The 23897-nt window shown below is 40.3% G+C and overlaps 1 protein-coding gene across 9 annotated transcripts in view; it reads right to left on the minus strand.

Annotated features, from left to right (window-relative positions):
- The window catches only part of ppfia2 (PTPRF interacting protein alpha 2), a 334142-nt gene that overhangs the window by 257813 nt on the left and 52432 nt on the right, over window positions 1-23897 (minus strand). For 3 of the 9 annotated variants that reach the window (XM_073059622.1, XM_073059621.1, XM_073059620.1), the window contains exon 1: window positions 11973-12279. The exons of the other annotated variants lie outside the window; for them this stretch is intronic. In XM_073059622.1, the coding sequence (XP_072915723.1) occupies window positions 11973-12053 (81 nt within the window). In that variant the 5' untranslated portion in view covers window positions 12054-12279. Of the gene's footprint in view, window positions 1-11972; window positions 12280-23897 lie in introns of those variants that run through there. 9 annotated transcript variants of the gene reach the window in all.

The following is a 23897-nucleotide window of genomic DNA, read 5'->3' on the forward strand; positions in this document are numbered from 1 at the left end:
ATACCGGGGTCTGTGGGAGGAGCCACAGGAGCAGTCAGCTGGGGGAGGGCGTGTCCAGACAGGTATATGCAGTTCACCACAGTGACATTTCACCTGAGTCTGTGAGCGTAATCTACTATATCTGGTGCTCCCTGTGTAGCCTCCTCTCTATCACTGATACTTTACATAGATTAGGAGACTGCTTCGTCGAGCGCCTTCACTCAGTCTGCCACAAAAACCAGGATTTCCCAATGACCACCCATTTCAATTCTACTTTCCAGTCCCATTCCAACATATCAGTTCAGGGCCTCCTCTATTGCCACAATGAGGCCACACTCAGGTTGGAGGAACAACACCTTATATTCCATCTGGGTAGCCTCCAAACTGATAACATACCAACATCGATTTCTCGAATTTCTGTTAATTGCCATCCCCCCCTCATTCATCATTTTCCATTTGTTTCCCTCTCACACCTTCTCTTTGTACCTGCCTATCATTTTCATCTGGTGCTCCACCCACCCCTCCCCCATGGTCTTCTACCCTCTCCTATCAGATTCCTCCTTTTCAGCCCTTTACCTCTTTCACCAATCAACTTCCCAGCTCTTTACCTCACCCTTCCCCTTCTTCTGGTTGCACCCATCACCTTGTACTTGTACTTGCACCTTGTACTTCTTCCTCTCCTCCCCCCACCTTCCTTTCCAGCCGGGATGAAGGGTCTCAGCCTGAAATATCGACTGCTTACTCTTTTCCATAGATGCTGGCTGGCTTGCTGAGTTCCTTCAGCATTTTGTGTGTGTTGCCCGTCTGAACAAAATGTGCCAAAACGTATTCTTTACCAGTTTTGAAATGGAAGAGGAAAAGCAAACCAAATATTGTTTGTTGAAAGATAGAGTTTTGCAATAATTTAAAGTAAACCAGATTTAAAAAAAAAAACACTTCTAAGTGGATGGGGGTATCTTGGTCTCAAATATTCTCTTTAGAGAAGGAAATGGGGGGAAATTCAGATTTTGGAAGTACCGGTACTCTCAAATCACCTTAATAGATGGCTCCAATATTTTACCACTGAATGTACGGAAATGGAAACATTTCTTTTCACACAGTTATTGAACCCCATCTCTAGATGAACTGTTGGAATGAATAAAATCCACTTGACAAGAAAAATAATTTTAGTTGTATTCTCTTAATTGTCTGGAAGATTTTAGGGAACTTTCTATACAGATAAAGTTAGGTAAGATGCAAGCTGGTGGTGAAGACATGTTCCCAGAAAGGATACATGGCTGTAGAAACAGGCCTGGGTAACCACATGGTCGAAGAGTCAATGAGCAGCAGGGATCACTGAGGGGGAGCAGTGAGAGGTGGTTTCACTGAACTTCCATGGAAGGGAAGATTTAAACTTCTTCAGGGTAGGCATCCCTGGAAGAGACTTTACAGTCTAGTAATCCAATCACAAACAAGAGAAAATCTGCAGGTGCTAGAAACCCAAGAAAGACACACAAAATGCTGGAGGAACTCAGCAGGCCAGGCAGCATCTATGGAAAAGCCTAGTCGACTTTTTGGCCCAAAACATCAGCTGTACTCTGTTCCATAGATGCTGACTGGCCTGCTGAGTTCCTCCAGTATTTTGTGTTTGTTGCTCGGATTTCCAGCATCTGCAGATTTTTTCTTGTTTCTGAAAGTCAGGTGAGAACCATTTCCACCTAATTCAAATCTTTAAACTTCCTCAAGTCTTTTCATTCTTCTGCAGCTCCAGCTCAAAAATGACAGTAAGTAAACTAAGAATGACATTTTTTATGGATTTTAACAGCTACTCTTTTGGGATATTGATTCAATTTAATTGAGAAGCATCATCTGTAGGAATCAATGATTTAAGACAAAGTAAGAAATTCCTGATACAAATGATATTAGGGATTTTTAGACATTTTTGATTTAGATTTGAAACTGCATGAGTGCTAAGCAGGAAAAGCAGCACTGAATCAAATGATTAAATCTTTCCCACAAGTAAATAGACTGGATCCAGATATGAACACAAATAGCAGCTAATGAGAGCAGGAGGATCTAAGGCATATACATCTCCATAGTACCCAAGTGTAGGTAGGGGTGTCAATCAACCATAGTTTCTTCCATGAACCCCATTATCACAGACGCCGATCCTCAAGTCAATGCAATTCACTCTACATAATATCAAGAAATGGCTGAGAGTAATGAATATACTTGAAAGCTTTGGAATTCAACATCATCACAGCTAAAGAACTGTGGAATAATGCTTTAAAACTGGTTATGCCTCTAGCCAATCAATTTATATTGAACTACCACAATGACATCTACCTGACATTACAACTTGCCCACAAGTAGACCAGATTCAGTCTAGCTGATTACCACTCTGATAGTCTGCTGCCAATTATCAGCATAACAGTAGACAATATCATCCAGAGTAACATCAAATGGCATTCACTCACAATACTGTTAGATTTTCTCACTACAAGCATATCAGCAGATTAAATTATGAATGAGGTACAGCTACTGCCATTCTATCTTCTCAATGCACTTTGCTCTTTCTTCTAGGGTCTATTTGAGTCTCTTTTTTTCTTGCCAAACTGGATAGGCTCACATGTGCATTTGCATCATCAGACTGCTTAACTCATGCTGACACAACTGTATTTCTATGTTATACTGACTATCCTGTTGTACATACTATATATTATAAATCACTATAAATTGCACATTGCACATTTAGACGGAGACGTACCATAAAGATTTTTACTCCTCATGATTATGAAGGATGTAAGTAATAAAGTCAATTCAATATATTGTATTTGCTATGTATTTATCCACTCACTCAGCTTTGTAGTAACTTTCCTTCTTGCTTACACCTCCTATGCTGTTTCATGTCAATAAAATTTGAAATCCTGCATTTTCTCCTCCCAATCGTTGGTATATATTTTGAATACCTGTGACCCAAGTACTGATCCTTGCAGCATGCTACTAGTCACTGCTTGCTATACCGAGAATACCCCATTATTCCAATTCTATTGTCTGTATGGCAACGTGTTAAATTGACACCATTATGTGACCAACAATATGAACTTCATTAATTTTGCACACATGCTTCTACATTGAGTCTTGACCTAGCATAACCAAATGGCCTGAATGCGATGAGGGACAATGGGGAGCAGGATATTTTTGTCCACCAAGAGAAATCCCATCAGTCTTTCACAGCAGTGAAATATGGTCACACAGAGAATTCCCTGAAGGTGACAAGTACCGGTAATCCAGACTTCCCAGATACTTGGTGTTCACATCTTCTATAAGTGGCCACACATTATCTACATATTTAGTTACAGCCTGTGCATTTCATGAATTATTCCAGATTTATATTTGTAGCCCAGAGAGCAACATGTACAGTCTTCTCTCTGAACCTCTGGAAGTTGGGAGCTGGAAGTCTGATTCATTCACATGTCCATAGATATTTTAACAATCACCAAATATTATGAAGTTCAGGGTGCTAGTAGCCTTTACATCTACAGACAGAGTGTGCAGGCACAGGTGAACAATTTGAGTTTTCCCTGCAGTAGGTAGCAAATCTCTGGCATCATCAGGATGTGGAAGCATTGGAAAGGGTACAGAGGAGATTTACCAGGATCCTGCCTGGTTTAGAGAGTATGGATTATGATCAGAGATTAAGGGAGGTAGGGCTTTACTCTCTGGAGAGAAGGAGGATGAGAGGAGACATGATAGAGGTGTACAAGATATTAAGAGGAATAGACAGAGTGGACAACCAGCACCTCTTCCCCAGGGCACCACTGCTCAGTACAAGAGGACATGGCTTTAAGTTAAGGGGAGGGAAGTTCAAGAGGGACATCAGAGGAAGGTTTTTCCACTCAGAGAGTGGTTGGTGCGTGGAATGCACTGCCTGAGTCAGTGGTGGAGGCAGACACACTAGTGAAGTTTAAGAGACTACTAGACAAGTACATGGAGGAATTTAAGGTGGGAGGTTATATGGGAGGCAGGGTTTGATGGTCAGCACAACATTGTGGGCCGAAGGGCCTGTAATATGCTGTACTATTCTATGTTCTATGTTGTTAAAACAGTATCTTGATGTACAGCATTTATATTCAAGTAATACAATAAACTCTTGATGTTGATATTCAAGATTCAAGCTTGGAAGGTGACTTTTAGGCGGTTGTGTTCTGATGTTTATTATCATTCTTCAGTGAATGGGTTTAAAGGAAAACAAAATTATTATTCTGGATTTGATGCTGCATAAAAAATGCTGCACAATAAACACAAAGAACACAAAAATATATAAATATAAAAACAATCCTTTAAAACACAGTGTACAAGTAATCTTTTGGGTGTGACCATATATACATGAAATTAGCTTATATACACAGACTGATTGTAAGTACACAAAGTGACACTAGGTGCAGGATTGTCTGTACATATGGTGACTCCGACAGGAAATGATGAAGTGACAAAGAAGCATATGAAAACATAGTAGGCAGTGACTGTGTAGGTATGAGGTGCAGAGTGCAGGTGTAAAGTGGTAGTGCACGGGAGGATGAGGGGTTCTGAAGGGCTGTGAAGAGGAGTGGCTGGTGTGTGGTCAAGAGAAGATAATCTCAACTTAAATTGTTATATCTGCTCACAACCATGGTACTTTGTCTCAAAAGCTCCCACAGCCATGTGCAGTCAACAATGTTACTATGCTTCTGTGTTTTTTAAATCATTCAAAGGATGTGGTTTTCATAGAGTGATCCGGTGTTTAATTGCCCAAGAAGGTGGTGGTGAGTTTTCTTCTTGTACACTGTACAATGCTTTAGAAAGAGAGTTCCAGGGTTCTGATCCAACAAAAGTGAAGAAGCAGCAATATATTTCCATGTGAAGATGATTGTATTTAGAATTTTTTTTACATCCAAGGGAGTAAAAATCTTCATGTTGCATCTCCCACGCACGCAATATGCAAGCAAGAAAGAAGGGAAATGTGGGAGGATATTGCCCAAACACTAAAATTGTATACATAATTGTTTTGTATACATATTTGTACAGTCAGATACACAGCCCTTTTTATGCACCTGCTGCTTTAAATGTCCTGAATTGAGGGAAGTTCACATCCACAGATGCGCTGGGCTGCCCATACCACTCTCTGCAGTGCCCTGCAGTTGAGGGTAGTACAGTTCCTGTACCAGGCAATGACACAGCCAGTCAGGATGCTCTCAATACTGCCCCTGTAGAAAGTCCTGAGGATTCGGGGACTCATGCCAAACCTCCTCAGCCGTCTGAGGTGAAAAAGGCACTGTTGTGCTTTTTTCACCACATAGCCGGTAAGTACAGTCCAGGTGAGATCTTCAGTGATGTGTATATCAAGGAACTTGAAACTACTCACCCTCTCAACTACAGTCCCATTCATGTCAATAGGGGCTAGCCTGTCTCTGTTCCTCCTGTAATCCACAATCATCTACTTTGTTTTTTTGTCATTGAGAGAGAGGTTGTTTTCTTGGCACCACTGTGTCAGGGCATTGATTTCTCTTCTGTAGGCTGTCTCATCATTGTTGGAAATAAGCCCTATCAATGTCATGTCACCTGCAAATTTGATCAGCAGATCGGAGCTACGTATGGCAACACAGTCGTGGGTGCATAGGGAGTAGAAGAAGGGACTCAGGACACAGCCCTGGGGGGCTCCTGTGTTGAGGGCCAGAGCAGCAGAGGTGAGGAAGCCCATCCTTGGATCCAGCTGCACAAAGCAGGGTGCAGGCTGCAGTTCCTGAGCTTCTTGTTGAGCCTGGGGGGGGGGGAATCATGATGTTGAATGCTGTTCTTGTATTCCAAGAACAGCATTCCAACATAACCCTCTTCTCCAGGTGAATGAGGACAGTGGGTAGTGCTGTGGCTATGGCATCATCTGTTGATCAGTTGTGTCAGTAGGCAAATTGTACAGGGTCTCGTGTGAGTGTAGCATGCTGTAGATGTAGTCCTTGATGTGTGGCTTAGAGGGTCACTTCTAGGTGGTTGTGTTCTGATGCTTTTGTTGCCCTTGTCTTTCTAGAAAGTAGAAGTTATGGGTTTGGAAGGTGCTGTCTAAGGAGACCTGGTGAGTTGCTGCACTGCATTTTATAGATGACACAGATGGCTGGTACTGTGTGTTGGTGGTGTAGTGAATGAATGATTGTGAATTGAGTGCCTATTAAGCAGGCTACTATGTCAACTATCGTGTCAAGCTTGTTGAGTGCATTGAACTTGCACTCACCCAGGCAAGTGGAGGGTATTCCATAACACTCCAAATTAGAATGACCTAATTCTGCACCTATGTCTTATGGTCTTATAGAGCCTTGTGGATGGTGAACAAGCTTACGGAGTTAAGGAGTGAGCAGGATTCTGAGCCTGCAACCTACTTTTGTAGCCACATTATATATCTGACTACTTCAGTTCCTCTTCTAGTCAATGATGACTACTACAATATTGATGATGGAGGATTCATTAAAGGCAATGCTATTGATCAACAGGAGGTGACAGCTGGATTTTCTCTTGTTGGATATCATTATATCCTGGCACTTGAGTGTCACTAGTGTTACATGTCACTCATCAAGCTAACCCTGAATATTGTCCAAGTCTTGCTGCATTTGGTTGTGGACTGTGTCATCATCTGAGAAGTAAAATACAGTGAGGAACATTGTGCAGCCATCAATAATTATCCCTAATTCTGACCTTACAATTGAAGTAAAGTCATTGATGAAGCAGCTGAAGATGGTTGGACTGAGGGCACTGCTCAAGTAACTGCTATAGAGCATGGATGAAAAACAAGTGCAATGGGATTCACCCGATCAACACTTTACAATAGGCATCTCTTTATTATCATCTTATAACAAGTTGCTTATCCTGCTGCAGCTATCTATGGCAAAGTTGTGAAAGTTACAAAATAGGTCATAATGAAATGCAAGTCACTTTTTAGCACATGCTACATTAAATCATATAATTCGAGGCAATGGAATGTCACCTCAACAGACTTGACTACATACCTACATACACACTAGATTGTGTGTGTGTGTGTGTACACACACGCGCAGACTCCTAGTGGAGTTGTCAGGGCGCCGTCGTGACAAGTTTTTTGCACCGATCTTTTTGGTGATTGCTCATGGTACGCTGTGTCTTGGGCATCTGAAACCTGGTGGAGCCCATCCCTCTCCAGGTTTCTTTTAAACAAAGTCAAGTTGCTAGCTCGACACTCAACCTAGGCACGGATGGAGAGTGTACAAAGGAGCCAGCCGGATTCGAACTCGGGACCTCTCGCCCTGAAGTCCAGCACTGATGCCACGACACCACCAGCCGGCAAGATCAGATAAGGAATCAAAGATGTTAAGGAGTAAATATGCCAAGAAGACAAATGGAAACAAGCCATTCAGCATGAGGATGTTCATTCCATGACTGCAGAGATGCTGCATGGTTAAGAGTTATAGCTCTTGTGATATATGTAGAACACCACTTCATGCTCTAAATTTTCAGGAAGCACATGATCCTCTACTCAAGTAGAATACTATGATAGGTAAGTAAAATCATGAGGGGCACTGATAAAATAAATGGCCACAGTCTTTTTCACAGGGTACGGAATCTAAAGCTAGAGAGCACAGGTTTAAAGGGGACCTGAGGAGCAAGTTTTCACACGGAGGGTGGTGAAGTAAATGGCCAGTGGAATGGCCGAAATGAGTACAATTACAACATTTAAAAGTCATTTAGACAGATATATGAATAGTAAAGATTTAGAAGAATATGGACCAATTTAAGACAAATGGTGTTCGTTCAAAGAGGCAACCTGGTCAGTATAGATGAGTTAAGCCAAGCAATCTATTTCCATGCTGCCTTACTCTATGACACAGTGAAGTGCATTTTGAAAAGGATGCATTGTTGACATCCATAATAGTGATGAGCTATAAGCTTTGATATATGGCATAACTTAATTCAGCTGCTGCTACTGGTTAGTATAGTGTGAAGACTAATTTTAAGATAACATTAACCTCAAATAGCAAAGCAATCCAGCATAGGTACTTGGCCACAATGCTTGCAATAGCTGACCCATATCAATTACTCATGTCTTGGAAAACTTTAGGTTTCTTGGTGAGGTGGAGGTAGAAGCACGTCTCCTGTACTTCATCACTCCTCTTTCAGAATTCTCTGACAAGTCACCCTTGCCTCCAGAATATCTAACACTTCCACCTAAAGATACCTCAACCATTAAGTCCATGATGTGACACTGTGCTCATGAAAAGTTCAGAGATTTTTAAAATTCATTCCTAAGGCCCTGTTAGTCTCCTAAAAGATCTGTAATTGTTAACAAAAAAAGTAGGTGATTACGACTCTAAACAGTACAGAAATCATTTACAAAAAAACACTACTAAAAGCTCCCAATCTACAGAAGTGTGCTGCAGTTTCAAATGGGTAGGGTTCTATTGAACATTGTATAGTGATCTGTTTCATCCTTGCACAAGCTCTTATGTTTTGCATGCAGGGAATTATTGGAGAAAATACTGAATGATGTACTAGGTGTGTGAGATGTACTTATTGAAATGCTATTGAAGTGCCGAGTAATTGAAAATGTGCAAGCATCAAAAATTATTCTTTCTAAGACACTAAATTTTAAGGAATATTGTACAGAAAATATTTTGGAATATTCATCACAAATTTCTATAATGTAACAGTCTCTATGCTATTGGTTGGTCAAGTACAATTAAACACCCTATATGATTAATATATGTTACTAATTTATCTACATGCATCAGAGCTGATAAATAAGCAACTACTTAAGTTCACTTCATTTAGGAATTTAATTGGCAGTCATAACAAAGACTGATATACTCAGCAAATACTAGCATTGAATTTAAATATTGTCTCACATTCTAATAGTGTTTGGCAAGACTCTTGTATCTTCTACAATTTTCTCCCCTCCTTCTCTCCAAAAGACATTGTTAGTATATTATTCCACAAATACAATTTACTCTGTGACTCTGTTATCCTGTCAGGATCCTATAATTTGAACTTAGTTAATCAGAGTTGTATTTTAAAAATGGCATTATACCAAGCTGAATTATATATTCAATCATAAGATATGCAATTCCAGCATAGATTGCCACAAATATTAATGTAAGTTATGGCAAATAAATGTCATTCATCATTTACTATACTTTCACCTGTCACCAAATAGTTAGTGGGCTTCTGAGCAGCCACTTAGAATCACTGAGCACCTGAAATAGAACAGTATTTCTCCTCAAGAACCACCACTTCCTACTAAAGAAAGACGCACAGGTTCACAGATGGAACATATCTTAATTGGAAGTCACGAAAAACTGGCCTCCCCCCTCTATTGTCCAGAGAGTGCTAATATTTGAAATGGTGAGTGTGACCTTTAGCTCGAATGACAAGCTGACTTACTCATCATTTTCACACAAAGTAGCTGCAGTGGCTGGGATAAATTTACAGACAGAAATGACTAAGAGTCGACAAAATTGTGTGATTAGATATGACCATATCATCATCTTCCATTTATTCTCTCTACACCTCTGTTGGCTACTGTTCCTGTAATTGCAAATCTCAAGATCCCCTGGACATTCTGAAGGTGATTAAGATTGTAGTTACAATGGATTTCCAACACCCACCAATCTGCAACCAAAGGGAAATGTAACACTTGCTTTGTAGTGTATTCATGTGATTTGTCTGTCATGGAAAAATTACTGATAAACTATGGTGCAAAAATTGGAGAAGCAGCATGCATGTGAGCGTCTGAGTGTCCATAGGAATTTTGTTTGTCAGAGACAACTGTTTCCACAAAGACAATGTCCGAGTTCTGAGTGGGCACAATAGTTCTGACTGATTTCCAGTATGTGTAATGACTTATAGCAGCAGTATCCGCAAGTAGTGCTAGCAAAATACATTCAATGTAGGATATATACAGCTGGTTCTCAGAACTGAAATTGCTTATTTCTGTGTTCTACATACTGAAGTAGCACAAATAGTGCTGCTTAAATGCTTAAGTCATTACAGGGCAGCACAGATAAATTACACAAGAAAATGATACAATAGCAAACTTGACAGGACAGCAGGATAGTCATTTTATTTCTTATTTTCTAGTGCTAACAATCGGTTTAGTCAGACACAAGTTTACTAAGTCCCTGCTAGGTGCCATTATTAACATATGTTTTTCCGAGTTTTAATTAATTTAGTCCCTGACAATTGTATCTAGCAGTTTTCATATAACTGATAAAATATTATTTAGAAGGTAATGTACTTAAGGAAAGAGGACAGCATAAAAAAATTTAAAGATTTAAATCAAATAAATAAACTGATCTTCTGGAGGTCTGTTACAAATGGTAGTGACAGAAACGTTTTTATATCAGAAATCACCTAGTAAAATGGAAGAAATTAAAGTGAAAGTCCAGACTATGACAGGTGAAAACAGCTCAACATCGAACATATTAATGAGAAGTATTTTTTAAAATAATATTAGAAACATAGAAAACCTACAGCACAACACTGGCCCTTTGGCCCACAAAGTAATGCCGAACATGTCCCTACCTTAGAAATTACTAGGCTTACCCATAGCCCTCTATTTTTCTAAGCTCCACGTACCTATCCAAAAGTCTCTTAAAAGACCCTATCATATCCGCCTCCACCACCATTGCCGGCAGCCCATTCCATGCATTCACCACTCTCTGCATAAAAAACTTACCCCTGACATCTCCTCTGTATCTACCCCCCAGCACCTTAAACCTGTGTCCTCTTGTGGCAACCACTTCAGCCCTTGGAAAAAGCCTCTGAATATCCACACTATTACTATAAGAAAACTAAATGCTAAGATATTTTCAGCCTAATTTTAAATTTTAGCACTCCAAAATGATCTGTAATTATTTTTAATGTCATAAATACTCAAATCCAAGACAAATAAACAGGTAAAAATTAAGATTTAACTACATTTGTAATTAAGATGGAATTAATAAGCAATATTCAATACTAAAAATGGTATATCAGTGTGGAAGATTCTATGTACTTAGGTACTTTAAATCTTCATCACTTGCTGCTACTAAAGGAATTACATAATTTCAAATTGTCCACTGCACATTCAGATTACAAGATATATCACTTTTACAATTGAAGCTTAATATTTTATTAATATACAGCAAGAAACCTTGCGCATACCATGGCTACCAAAATGACATGTTTATAATAACTGGGCATTATTTATTTGCCTAAATTAATTTTAAAATAAATTTATAGATTTTAAGTTTCATTATTTAATATTAGAATATATCAGGTACTATAAAAGATTTTCCAAAAGTCATTAACTATTTTCATGCCAGATTATGTTATTTTATGTGACTTTATCTCTTGCTCCTCTTAGAACAAAGCTTGATCTTAATTGTTAAATCACTGGTTATTGACGATCAAAGTTCAGAATCACAGTAATGATATAGCAAAGAGCAAAAAAATTGCGTGTTCAAAATCATCATAATTCACAAGAAAACAGAGATTTCCTGATGAGCAGGTGTACAATTTCTTAAAAAAAATAGCTGTCTATTTGACACTTCATTCAAGATCTCCTAAAAGGTTGCCAAAAATTATTTCAGTAAATAATCCTGATATTATCATTCCATCAGAAAATGTGAGATTACAGACAACAGGCATAATGCAGAAAAAAACGCATCAGAGAAACCAAATAAAGATCTTACTTGCATAAATTTACAGGTACAATAAAAATCTCCACTCAATTATTAACACCTCACATAAATTTTATTGAGACATTATGATACAGAAGCGAAGCCATATTTTTCAAATATTTTCCCATTCATGATGTAAATCTTAAATCTCAAGAGTTACATTGGTAAGAAAGTTAACTATAAAAAATAGATTGTACTGAATTACATTTGAGAAATACATCTGAAATAATTTTAATGGTTTCTACTAATTGTTCCTTACTAAATCTTCAGTGTTTTACATATTCTGATTGAGCTTACCTGGAAAGTATAAAATCGCGTTCCATTAGGTGGATGAACCTTAACAACGTCTGTCCCCGTACTCATGTCAGAGAAAATCATTACTAGCAGCAATATGTAATCCACAGGTATATAATATTAAAGCTTACTGTTAAATATTTCTTGTACACCGTATAGCTGCTGTACAAATGAACTTTGCTGTGTCTTCAGTAACAGCAGTTAATACCGACAGCATGTTCCCATGACTTTAAGTGATCCAAAGGTCATTCTTTTTGGTCGAATTAAAAACTACGTTAAAAATATCTGAAAGAATCTTGTAAAATTACTGAGATTATTGCCAAAAAGCATTCATGCAAACATTGTGAACCGATCCTGCTCATCAGCACTCAACAGTAATCACTGCTTTTAGCCTAGTGATTATGTTCAGCATCAGAATTCAGCAGCAACCAATGACATCATGCATCTCTGTTCATACAGCCGTGTGCAATGTAAAATTGGGGACCTCTTCTGACTGACTAGGAACTTGCCATTTACTTTGCCAGATTATCGGTTGCTTTTGCAATTTCACTGAAAAGGTAACTATTAAACATATTTGAAAAGTTACAGTTTTGAAATGTGTTTCTTATAAACACACAGAAGACTATTCAGCTCATCACAACTCAGTGATACAGTCCCATTACTTTCATTATCCCTCTTCTGAAATCCTGATGATTTACTTTCTTTCACACATACCATCTCTCATTCATCAACTTTCTCCTTTGATCCTTTGCTATTATCTACACTCTTACTAGCTTTTCTTTCAGTTAGTCCTGTCGAAGGGTCTCGGCCCAAAACGTTGACTGTACTTCTTCCTATAGATGCTGCCTGGCCTGCTGCATTCCACCAGCATTTTATAGACAATAGACAATAGGTGCAGAAGTAGACCATTCGGCCCTTCAAGCCTGCACCGCCATTCTGAGATCATGGCTGATCATCTACTATCAATACCCGGTTCCTGCCTTGTCCCCATATCCCTTGATTCCCCTATCCATAAGATACTTATCTAGCTCCTTCTTGAAAGCATCCAGAGAACTGGCTTCCACTGCCTTCCAAGGCAGTGCATTCCAGACCCCCACAACTCTCTGGGATAAGAAGTTTTTCCTTAACTCCGTCCTAAATGACCTACCCCTTATTCTCAAACCATGCCCTCTGGTACTGGACTCTCCCAGCATCTGGAACATATTTCCTGCCTCTATCTTGTCCTATCCCTTAATAATCTTATATGTTGCAATCAGATCCCCTCTCAATCTCCTTAATTCCAGCGTGTACACGCCCAGTCTCTCTAACCTCTCTGCGTAAGACAGTCCGGACATCCCAGGAATTAACCCTGTGAATCTACGCTGCACTTCCTCTACAGCCAGGATGTCCTTCCTTAACCCTGGAGACCAAAACTGTACACAATACTCCAAGTGTGGTCTCACCAGGGCCCTGTACAAATACAAAAGGATTTCCTTGCTCTTGTACTCAATTCCCTTTGTAATAAAGGCCAACATTCCATTAGCCTTCTTCACTGCCTGCTGCACTTGCTCATTCACCTTCAGTGACTGATGAACAAGGACTCCTAGATCTCTTTGTATTTCTCCCTTACCTAACTCTACACCGTTCAGATAATAATCTGCCTTCCTGTTCTTACTCCCAAAGTGGAAAACCTCACACTTATTCACATTAAACGTCATCTGCCAAGTATCTGCCCACTCACTCAGCCTATCCAAGTCACCCTGAATTCTCCTAACATCCTCATCACATGTCACACTGCCACCCAGTTTAGTATCATCAGCAAACTTGCTGATGTTATTCTCAATGCCTTCATCTAAATCGTTGATGTAAATCGTAAACAGCTGTGGTTCCAATACCGAGCCCTGTGGCACCCCACTAGTCACCACCTGCCACTCCGAGAAACACCCATTCACCGCTACCCTTTGCTTTCTATCTGCCGACCAGTCTTCTATCCATGTCAATATCTTCCCCCCAATGCCATGAGCTCTGATTTTACCCACCAATCTCCTATGTGGGACCTTATCAAATGCCTTCTGAAAATCAAGGTACACTGCATCCACTGGATCTCCCTTGTCTAACTTCCTGGTTACATCCTCGAAAAACTCCAATAGATTAGTCAAGCATGATTTGCCCTTGGTAAATCCATGCTGGCTCGGCCCAATCCTATCACTGCTATCTGGATATGCCACTATTTCATCTTTAATAATGGACTCTAGCATCTTCCCCACTACCGATGTTAGGCTGACAGGACGATAGTTCTCTGTTTTCTCCCTCCCTCCTTTCTTAAAAAGTGGGATAACATTAGCCATTCTCCAATCCTCAGGAACTGATCCTGAATCTAAGGAACATTGGAAAATGATTACCAATGTATCCACAATTTCCAGGGCCACTTCCTTTAGTACCCTAGGATGCAGACCATCTGGATCTGGGGATTTGTCAGCCTTCAGTCCCATCAGTCTACTCATCACCGTTTCCTTCTTAATGTCAATCTGTTTCATTTCCTCTGTTACCCTATGTCCTTGGCCCATCCATACATCTGGGAGATTGCTTGTGTCTTCCCTAGTGAAGACAGATCTAAAGTACTTATTAAATTCTTCTGCCATTTCTCTGTTTCCCATAACAACTTCACCCAATTCATTCTTCAAGGGCTCAACATTGTTCTTAACTATCTTCTTTCTCTTCACATACCTAAAAAAGCTTTTGCTATCCTCCTTTATATTCCTGGCTAGCTTGCGTTCGTACCTCATTTTTTCTCCCCGTATTGCCTTTTTAGTTAAGTTCTGTTGTTCCATAAAAATTTCCCAATCAACTGTCCTCCCACTCACCTTAGCTCTGTCATACTTCCTTTTTTTTTTTAATGCTATGCAATCTCTGACTTCCTTTGTCAACCACTGTGGCCCCTTTCCCCCCTTTGAATCCTTCCTTCTCCGGGGGATGAACTGATTTTGCACCTTGTGCATTATTCCCAAGAATACCTGCCATTGCTGTTCCACTGTCTTTTCTGCTAGGATATCCATCCAGTTAACTTTGGCCAGCTCCTCCCTCATGGCTCCATAGTCTCCTTTGTTCAACTGCAACACTGACACCTCCGATCTGCCCTTATCCTTCTCAAATTGCAGATTAAAAACTTATCATATTATTGTCACTACCTCCTAATGGGTCCCTTACTTCAAGATTGTTTATCAAATCCTGTTCATTACACAACACTAAATCCAGAATAGCCTTGTTCCTGGTCGGCTCTTGTACAAGCTGTTCCAAGAATGCATCCTGTAGGCACTCTACAAACTCCCTATCCTGGGGTCCAGCACCAACCTGATTCTCTCAGTTCACCTGCATGTTGAAATCCCCCATAACTACTGCGACATTACCTTTGCCACATGCCAATGTTAGCTCCCTATTCAACTTGCACCCAATATCCATGCTACTGTTTGGTGGCCTGTAGACAACATCCATTAGGGTCTTTTTGCCTTTACTGTTCCTCAGTTCTATCCACACAGACTCTACTTCTCCTGATCCTATGCCCCCCTTGCAAAGGACTGAATCTCATTCCTCACCAACAGGGCCACCCCACCCCCTCTGCCCACATTTCTGTCCCTACGATAGCACGAATACCCTTGTACATTCATTTCCCAGGTCTGATCTCCCTGCAGCCATGTTCCGTTATCCCAACAACATCATAGTTACCCATTCGCACCTGAGCTTCAAGCTCATCCGCCTTATTTCTGACACTTCGTGCATTCAGATATAGAATTTTTAGCCCATTTCTCCTCTCTCTGTTTAAATCGCTGCCGATTGTGCTTAACCCAGCTCCCCGAACTCCCATCGGGCTATACGCCCCTTGAATTTTGTTGTCCTTCCTAAATTTACTTATTCTTTCTGCACATTTAACTCCATGTTCCGTCAGACCATCCCTCTGTACATGTGTCCTCCTTATCACTTGTTCCGCCTCACCTTTATCTACTACACACTTAATATTCCGGAACCGTGTAGTCCCCACCTGTCCTTTATTCTTCATCTCGCTATCCTCTCTCGCATTTTGTGTGTGTTATTTGTAAAGCTTAGTACTGCAAATATTGAATGTCTTATAATTCAGTTGTGGATTTAATATTTCATTGAAGTCACTCTATTGATATGACTCTTTGAAGTAGGATCATGACAATACTTCAGTGATATCAAATCAGCTTTAAGATAAAATTTTCTAGCAAAATGAATTTGTAAGCTCATTGGTTTTATATTGGTACTGGTCAGTGTACACTATAGCAGTTTGGGACATTGGAGTTTCATTCCAACATGATCTGTAAGGGGTTTGTACATCCTCCCCATGACATGTGTTTCTTTCAGGTGTTCCCACCCATAGTCCAAAGACACACCAATTAGTAGGTTAATGGGTCATGTAAATTGTCCCATGATTGGGCTAGGATTAAATCAGTGGGTTGCTGGCAGTGTAGCTCAAAGGGCCAGAAGGGCTTATTCTATGCTGTGTCTCAAAGTTCAAAGTTCCGAGTAAATTTATTATCAAAGTACATATGTCACCATATACAACTCAAGATTAATTTCCTTGTGGGCATACAATAAATCCAATAACCATAACAGAAACAATGAAAGACCACATAAATGCGTCAAAGACAACAAACTGCAAATACATAAAGGAAAACAATAATAATAATAATAATAATAATAAATAAGCAATAAATATCAAGAACATGAGATGAATCCTTGGAAATAAATCCATAGCTTCTGGGAACATTTCAAAGATGGGGCAAGTGAAGCTGAGTGAAGTTATCCCCCCAATTCAAGAGATTGATAGTTAAGAGGAAATAACAGTTCCTGAATCTGGTGGTGTGAGTCCTGAAGCTCCTGTATCTTCTTCCTGTTGGCAGAAGTGAGAAGAGAGCATAACCTGGGTGTGGGGGTCCCTGATGATGTATGCTGCTTTCCTGCAACAATGTTCTGTGTAGACATCCTCAATAGTAGGGAGGGCTTTACCTATAATGAACTGGGCTGTATCCACTACTTTTTGTAGGATTTTCTGTTCAAGGGCATTGGTGTTTCCATACTGGGCTGTGATTTAGAAAATCAATATACTCTCCACTACACACCTATAAAAGTTTGTCAAAGTTTTAATGGTCATGTTGAATCTTTGCAAACTTCTAAGGAAGTAAAGACATCATTGTACTTGCTTTGTAACTGCACTTACATCTGGACCCAAGACAGATCATCTGAAATGAAAATGCCAAGAATTTAAAGTTGTTTGACCTTCTCTACCTCTGATCCCCTGATGAAGACTGGCTCATGAACCTCCGGTTTCTTTCTCCCAAAGTCAATAATCAGTTCTTTGGTCTTGATGACATTAAAAGTAAGAGATTGTTGTTGTGGTACCACTCAGCCAGATTTTCAACCTCCCTCCTATATGCTGATTCATCACCCACCTTTGATTCATCCACCGACCCACACGGATATAAGTATAAAACAAGTACAACAGGGGGCTAAGCACAGAGCATTGTGGTGCATCTGTACTGATGGAGGTTGTAGAGGAGAGGTTGTTGCCAATCCAAACTGACTGGGGTCTACAAGAGAGGTAATCGAGGATCCAGTTCAGAATCAGAATCAGGTTTATTATCACCAGTATATATCATGAAAGTTCTTAACTTAGCAGCAGCAGTTCAATGCAATATATAATATAGAAGAAAAAATAATAAATAAGTAAATCTATTACAGTATATGTATATTGAATAGGTCAAAAATTGTGCAAAAAACAGAAATATCAACTAAAAAAGTGAGGTAGTGTTCACGGGTTCAACATCCATTTAGGAATTGGATGGCAGAGGGGAAGAGGCTGTTCCTGAATCACTGAGTGTGTGCCTTCAGGCTTCTATACACCCTACCTGATGATAACAGTAAGAAAAGGGCATGCCCTGGGTGCTGGGGGTCCTTAATAATGGAAGCTGCCTGTCTGAGACACCGCTCCTTGAAGATGTCCTGGGTACTTTGTAGGCTAGTACCTAAGATTGAGCTGTCTAGATTTACAGCCTTCTGCAGCTTCTTTCGGACCTGTGCAGTAGTCACCCACCCCACCCCACACACCCCCATATTAGACAGTGATGCAGCCTGTCAGAATGCTCTCCATGGTACATCTATATAAGTTTTTGAGTGTATTTGTTGACATACCAAATCTCTTCAAACTCCTAATGAAATATAGTCGCCGTCTTGCCTTCTTTATAACTACATCAATATGTTGGGACCATGTTAGATCCTCAGAGATCTTGACACCCAGGAACATGAAACTCTTCACTCTCTCCACTTCTGATCCCTCTATAATCCCTCTGTTCCTTCTGTTACGTACCCTGTAACTGGGTCACTTACCAGCAAAGATAGAGAGGTCCGTTGAAGTCTGATGGTACTATTTTTTTACAGTATTTATTGATAAAAATACACAAAAATAATATCAATGCAAACATACAGATAATATACGTCATCAATACTAAATCTAAAAGTGCGGGTATAATAATAATCAATAAGAAATAGCTCTATCGTTGTCTAGGGGATAATGTATTGTCCGATGGAAATGTAAAAGTCACTAAAGTTCATTTAGGCTGCAGCTTTTGGCTGGAGAGAGAGGCGGGGTTTAGAACTTGCCCGTTTTCCTTTCTATGATGTTGATCCTTTGAAATGTCATCGGTGTCCTTTTCCTTTTTAGCTAAGCCGTCTTCCGTGGTCAGTCCCACCAATTCCGAGGCAAATGGAAAAGGACGCACGTGGGCTTTCCACCGGCTTTCGCTATTAAACGCTGTCACGGGATTTCTATCGTTTCTCCTGGTGCGTCTAACAGGGGTTGTTCCCCAGACCTTCTTTTATCCTTCCTCACGGGGTCTCAGATGTCAATCAGGTTGGGGAGGATGCCATCCCCCCAACCAGCCCACGTTGCTCATTCCTTGAGGGCATCGATGAATAGCGCAGCGCTCTATACACAATTCTGTCTCCAAGAGACAATGGCTGGTTCCCGTGGCTTTGAAATGGCTGAGGGCCAGGACATTCCAAACCCCCTGTGGATTCTGCGTCTCTCTCTCATTTCCTGGGTCTCCTGACCTGAATTAATAGCGATCTTGCGATTCTCAAAAAGGAGGGGGCTACTTTCTACCCTTCGGCCCCTCAGAGTTGGGGCGCAGGCGTAACACTTCATCTTACGCTTCCTGAAGTCCACAATCAGCTCTTTCGTCTCACTGACGTTGAGTGCCAGGTTGTTGCTGTGACACCACTCCACTAGTTGGCATATCTCACTCCTGTACATCTTCTCGTCACCATCTGAGATTCTACCAACAATCTGGTATAATTGTTGCCTTTTTGAAGCAAATGGGAACTTCTGCCCATAGCTGCGAGAGGTTGAAAATGTCCTTGAATTCTCCCGCCAATTGATTGGAACAATTGCACGTATTGAGGCCAAGGTTTTGAAGCTTACTGATTCGTTTTGAGTAAATTATAGTATTGAATTCTGAGCTGCAGTCAATAAAGAGCATCCTGATGTATGCATCTTTGCTGTCCAGAAGTTCCTAGGCTGAGTGAAGAGCCAATACAAAGGCATCTACTGTGGATCTGTTGTGCTGGTAGGCAAACTGAAGTGGATCCAATTGCTTCTCAGGCAGGAGTTGATATGTTTTATCACCAGCCTCTGTAAACAATTCATCACTGTGGACGTAAGTGCTGCTGAACTTGAAGTAGGCTGATATCCCAGACTGCTGAAGCAAGAGATTAAAGATCTCAGTGAACACTCCAGCCAGTTGATTGGCACAGGTCTCTAGCACTCGGCCAAGTAACCCATCTAGGGGCAACATGAGTGAATCTGCAGATGCTGGAAATAAATAAAAACACAAAATGCTGGCAGAACTCAGCAGGCCAGACAGCATCTATGGGAGGAGGTAGTGACGACGTTTTGGGCCGACTCCTGATGAAGGGTTTCGGCCCAAAACATCGTCACTACCTCCTCCCATAGATGCTGTCTGGCCTGCTGAGTTCTGCCAGCATTTTGTGTTTTTATTTAACCCATGTAGGCATACTTTCTGTGGGTTCACCATCCTGAAAGATACTCTCACATCAGTTTCAGAGACTGAAATCACAGGGTGTTTGGAGACTGTGTGAGTTTGTGAAGGTTCCTCCATGTTTTGACGGTCAAAGTGAACATAGAAGGCATTCAGCTCATCTGGAAACGATGCCTTTTTGCCAGCTATGTCACTTGATTTTACTTTAATAAGAGGTGATAGCATTCAAGCCCTGCCATAGCTGCTGAGTATTCTTCATTGATTTAACTTGTCAGGATTTGCCATTTCACCCATGAGATGGCTTTCTGGAGATCATACCTGGACTTCTTGAAACTTCCTTGGTTGTTAGACTTCAATGCCTCTGATCTGACCTCTAGCAGATTGTTGATCTCATGGTTCATCCAGGTTTTCTGTATGGGGAAGACTCTAAATGACTTTGTGGGGATGTATTCATCTACGACTGTTTTTATAAAGTCTGTGGCAACCATGGTGTATTTACTTAGATCCACAGATGAGTCGTTGAACACATCCTAGTCCACCGACTCGAAGCAATCCCATAGTCACTCCTCTGCTTCCTACGACAAATTCTGTTGTCCAAATCTCTGGAAACTTGCTCTTTAGCAAGCATAGCTAAGTGATCAGATTTCCTGAAATGCGGTCTGGGCATGGAACGGTAAGGATTCCTTATCTTAGTATAACTGTGATCTAGTGTTTTTCCCAATGATTCCCAACAATACAGCACTCTTGCCCTTAGTTCCTAAAATTTTGTTCTCCAGTGACTGAACATTTGCTAACAAAATGCTGAGTAGAGGGGGCCACATTCCTCTGCGTTTCAGCCTGCCTTGGAGATCCCTCTTTCTGACTTACTTCTGGCCATTGTAATGAACTTTCGTCCACTTAAACGTGTTGTACCTGCTTGCGTAAGCGTTATCTCTAAATATATATATTTTTTAAACTATGCATAAAAAACTAACTTAATACTTCAGATTCTGCAATGAACTGATATACATGTCTACAAGTTTGCAAAATGTTTAACTATTTTATAAACAATCAGTATATTATGCAATAGTCAAAACTATCCAGAATCCAGAAAAAATATTAGAAACCTTGTTACTTTTACAAAGGCTATAAATCACACATATATATTTCTCCTGTGGCAGTGTACTTTTCTAAAGGAGATTAAATATTTGCTTGAAAACAATCAATTGTTAACAAATAGAATAAAGGCCTTTCAGGAGGTTTGGATTTCACGAAGATACCTAGAAAGGGTCTGCTGAGCCAAAGAAACATACATAGAATAAAGTTTTGGCTAAAATGGTAGAATTTCGGTCTGGTAAGGAAGGTACCAAGCCATCAGAATAACAGCGTGACAATTCACACTTAATGTTACAGGTTCCAAACTGGAAGGATACACAGAATTTACCTGTTGAAGGCAGTGGGCACTTTAACTGCCATGGATAGAGCCAATTTGTATATCCTAAGGAAGGTGACAAGAGTAGTCCAGTAGTACTTTTATAGGAGTGAGCCTCTGATGCACAACCTTTCATAGATTGTTGTAAAGCCCATGTGGATTAACAAGAATAATAATTTTTGGCATCCTGTACTTTCTCACAGAATATTTTACAATAGCTGGATTTAGTTTAAATTCTCAGGAATCTGTAGACCTTTGAGCCTGGTGGTAACTCTTCCTACTCCATCATCCTCAACACAGTTGCTCCCAAAGACTGTGTTGAATCCTTTGCTCTACAAAAGATGGTATGGCCAAACACATGAGTAATCACATTGTCAAGTTTGCTGATGACACAACAATGGTGGGGTTCATCATCAACACGAGATGGCTTACAGAGAGAACGTGGAAGAACTAGAGGTCTGGTACCAGGTAGATAACCTCTTCTTCAATGTCAACAAGACAATGGAGATGGTTATTGACTTCAGGAGAACACACACACCACTCTCACCCCGCTTTACATTGGCAACACAGCAGTGGAATCTGCAAGCAGTTTCACTCTTGGAAGTGCACATATCACACAATCTCTTGGTCCCACAATGTACTGTATCCTACACAATCAAGAAAGCTCACCAATGCCTCTACTTTCTGAGGAGTCTGAAGGGAGCTTGAGCATGCACATCAATAGTCATGTCCTTCTATAGATGTGCAGTGTAGAGTATCCTAACATCCTGCATCACTGCATGACATGGAAACTCCACTGCGGTGGACAGGAAGGCTCTACAATAGGTAGTCAAAACTACCCAATGCATTACCTGCACAAGTTTACCCACCATCAAGGACAAAAATACAGAAAGGTGCCGGAAAAAGGCCAGCAATATCATGAAGGATCCCACCCACCCTGCTCATGGACTGTCTGTCCCACTCCTATCAGGGTGGAGGCTACACAGCATCCATGCCAGGACTACCAGAGTCAAAAACAGTTACGTTCCCTAAGCAGTAAGGCTGATCAATATCTCCACCCACTAACCCACCCCACCACCACCACTACTTTATCACTTCCTATCAAAGTCACCTGATATATATACATTCCTATGCCTAGCATCACTTTATGAACACACAATCAATCTATGAACCTAAGCTATCTTCTGTATTTATATTTATTGTGATTTTTTTATTATTGTCTTCTTCATCTTATTTGTTTTTTTGTGTTGTATCAGAGCTGGAGTAACAATTATTTTGCTCTTCTTTTCATTTGTATAATGGAAATGACATTAAACAACCTTGAATTTATTAATTCTTTTTTGATCATGTGTGAATGCATCATTACCTAAACTGTAACTTTCTGATCTCCATCAGTTAATAATTCATTCATGATTACTCCTCTTTTATATATTTAAACAGGTGCAGAACAGTTGAAATTAATAATCTTTCACTTCAGTTTCCTGAAAATAATCAGAATATTCACTAATTATCAGCTCAACTTAGACCTTAGTGTGCTATGTAATGGTGCAACACATTACTTTTCTCAATAGGCTGATCCTCAAATCAGAATCAGAATCAGGTTTATTATCACCGGCATGTGACGTGAAATTTGTTAACTTAGTAGCAGCAGTTCAATGCAATACATAATCTAATAGAGAAAAAAATAAACAGGTAAATTAATTACTGCATACATATATTGAATAGATTGAAAAAGACGTGCAAAAACAGAAATACTGTATATTAAGAAAAGTGAGGTAATGTTCAAAGATTCAATGTCCATTTAGGAATTGGATGCCAGAGGGGAAGAAGCTGTTCCTGAATCACTGAGTGTGTCCCTACAGGCTTCTGTACCTCCTACATGATGGTAACAGTGAGAAAAAGGCATGCCCTGGGTGCCGGAGGTCCTTAATAATGGACACTGCCTTTCTTAGATACCGCTCCCTAAAGATGTCTTGGGAACTTTGTAGGCTAGTGCACAAGATGGAGCTGACTAGATTTACAACCTTCTGCAGCTTCTTTCGGTCTTGTGCAGTAGCCCCTCCAAACCAGACAGTGATGCAGCCTGACAGAATGTTCTCTACAGTACAACTATAGAAGTTTTTGAGTGTATTTGTTGACATGCCAAATCTCTTCAAAATTCCTAATAAAGTATAGTTGCTGTCTTGCCTTCTTTATAACTACATCAATATGTTGGGACCAAATTAGATCCTCAGAGATCTTAACACCCAGGAATTTGAAACTGCTCAATCTTTCCACTTCTGATCCCTCTATGAGGATTGGTATGTGTTCCTTCATCTTACCCTTCCTGAAATCCACAATCAGCTCTTTCGTCTTACTGACGTTGAGTGCCAGGTTGCTGCCACGGCACCACTCCACTAGTTGGCATATCTCACTCCTGTATGCCCTCTCGCCACCACCTGAGATTCTACCAATGGTTGTACCGTT

This window comes from Hemitrygon akajei, chromosome 10, assembly GCF_048418815.1.
Source record: "Hemitrygon akajei chromosome 10, sHemAka1.3, whole genome shotgun sequence".
Taxonomy (NCBI): domain Eukaryota; kingdom Metazoa; phylum Chordata; class Chondrichthyes; order Myliobatiformes; family Dasyatidae; genus Hemitrygon; species Hemitrygon akajei.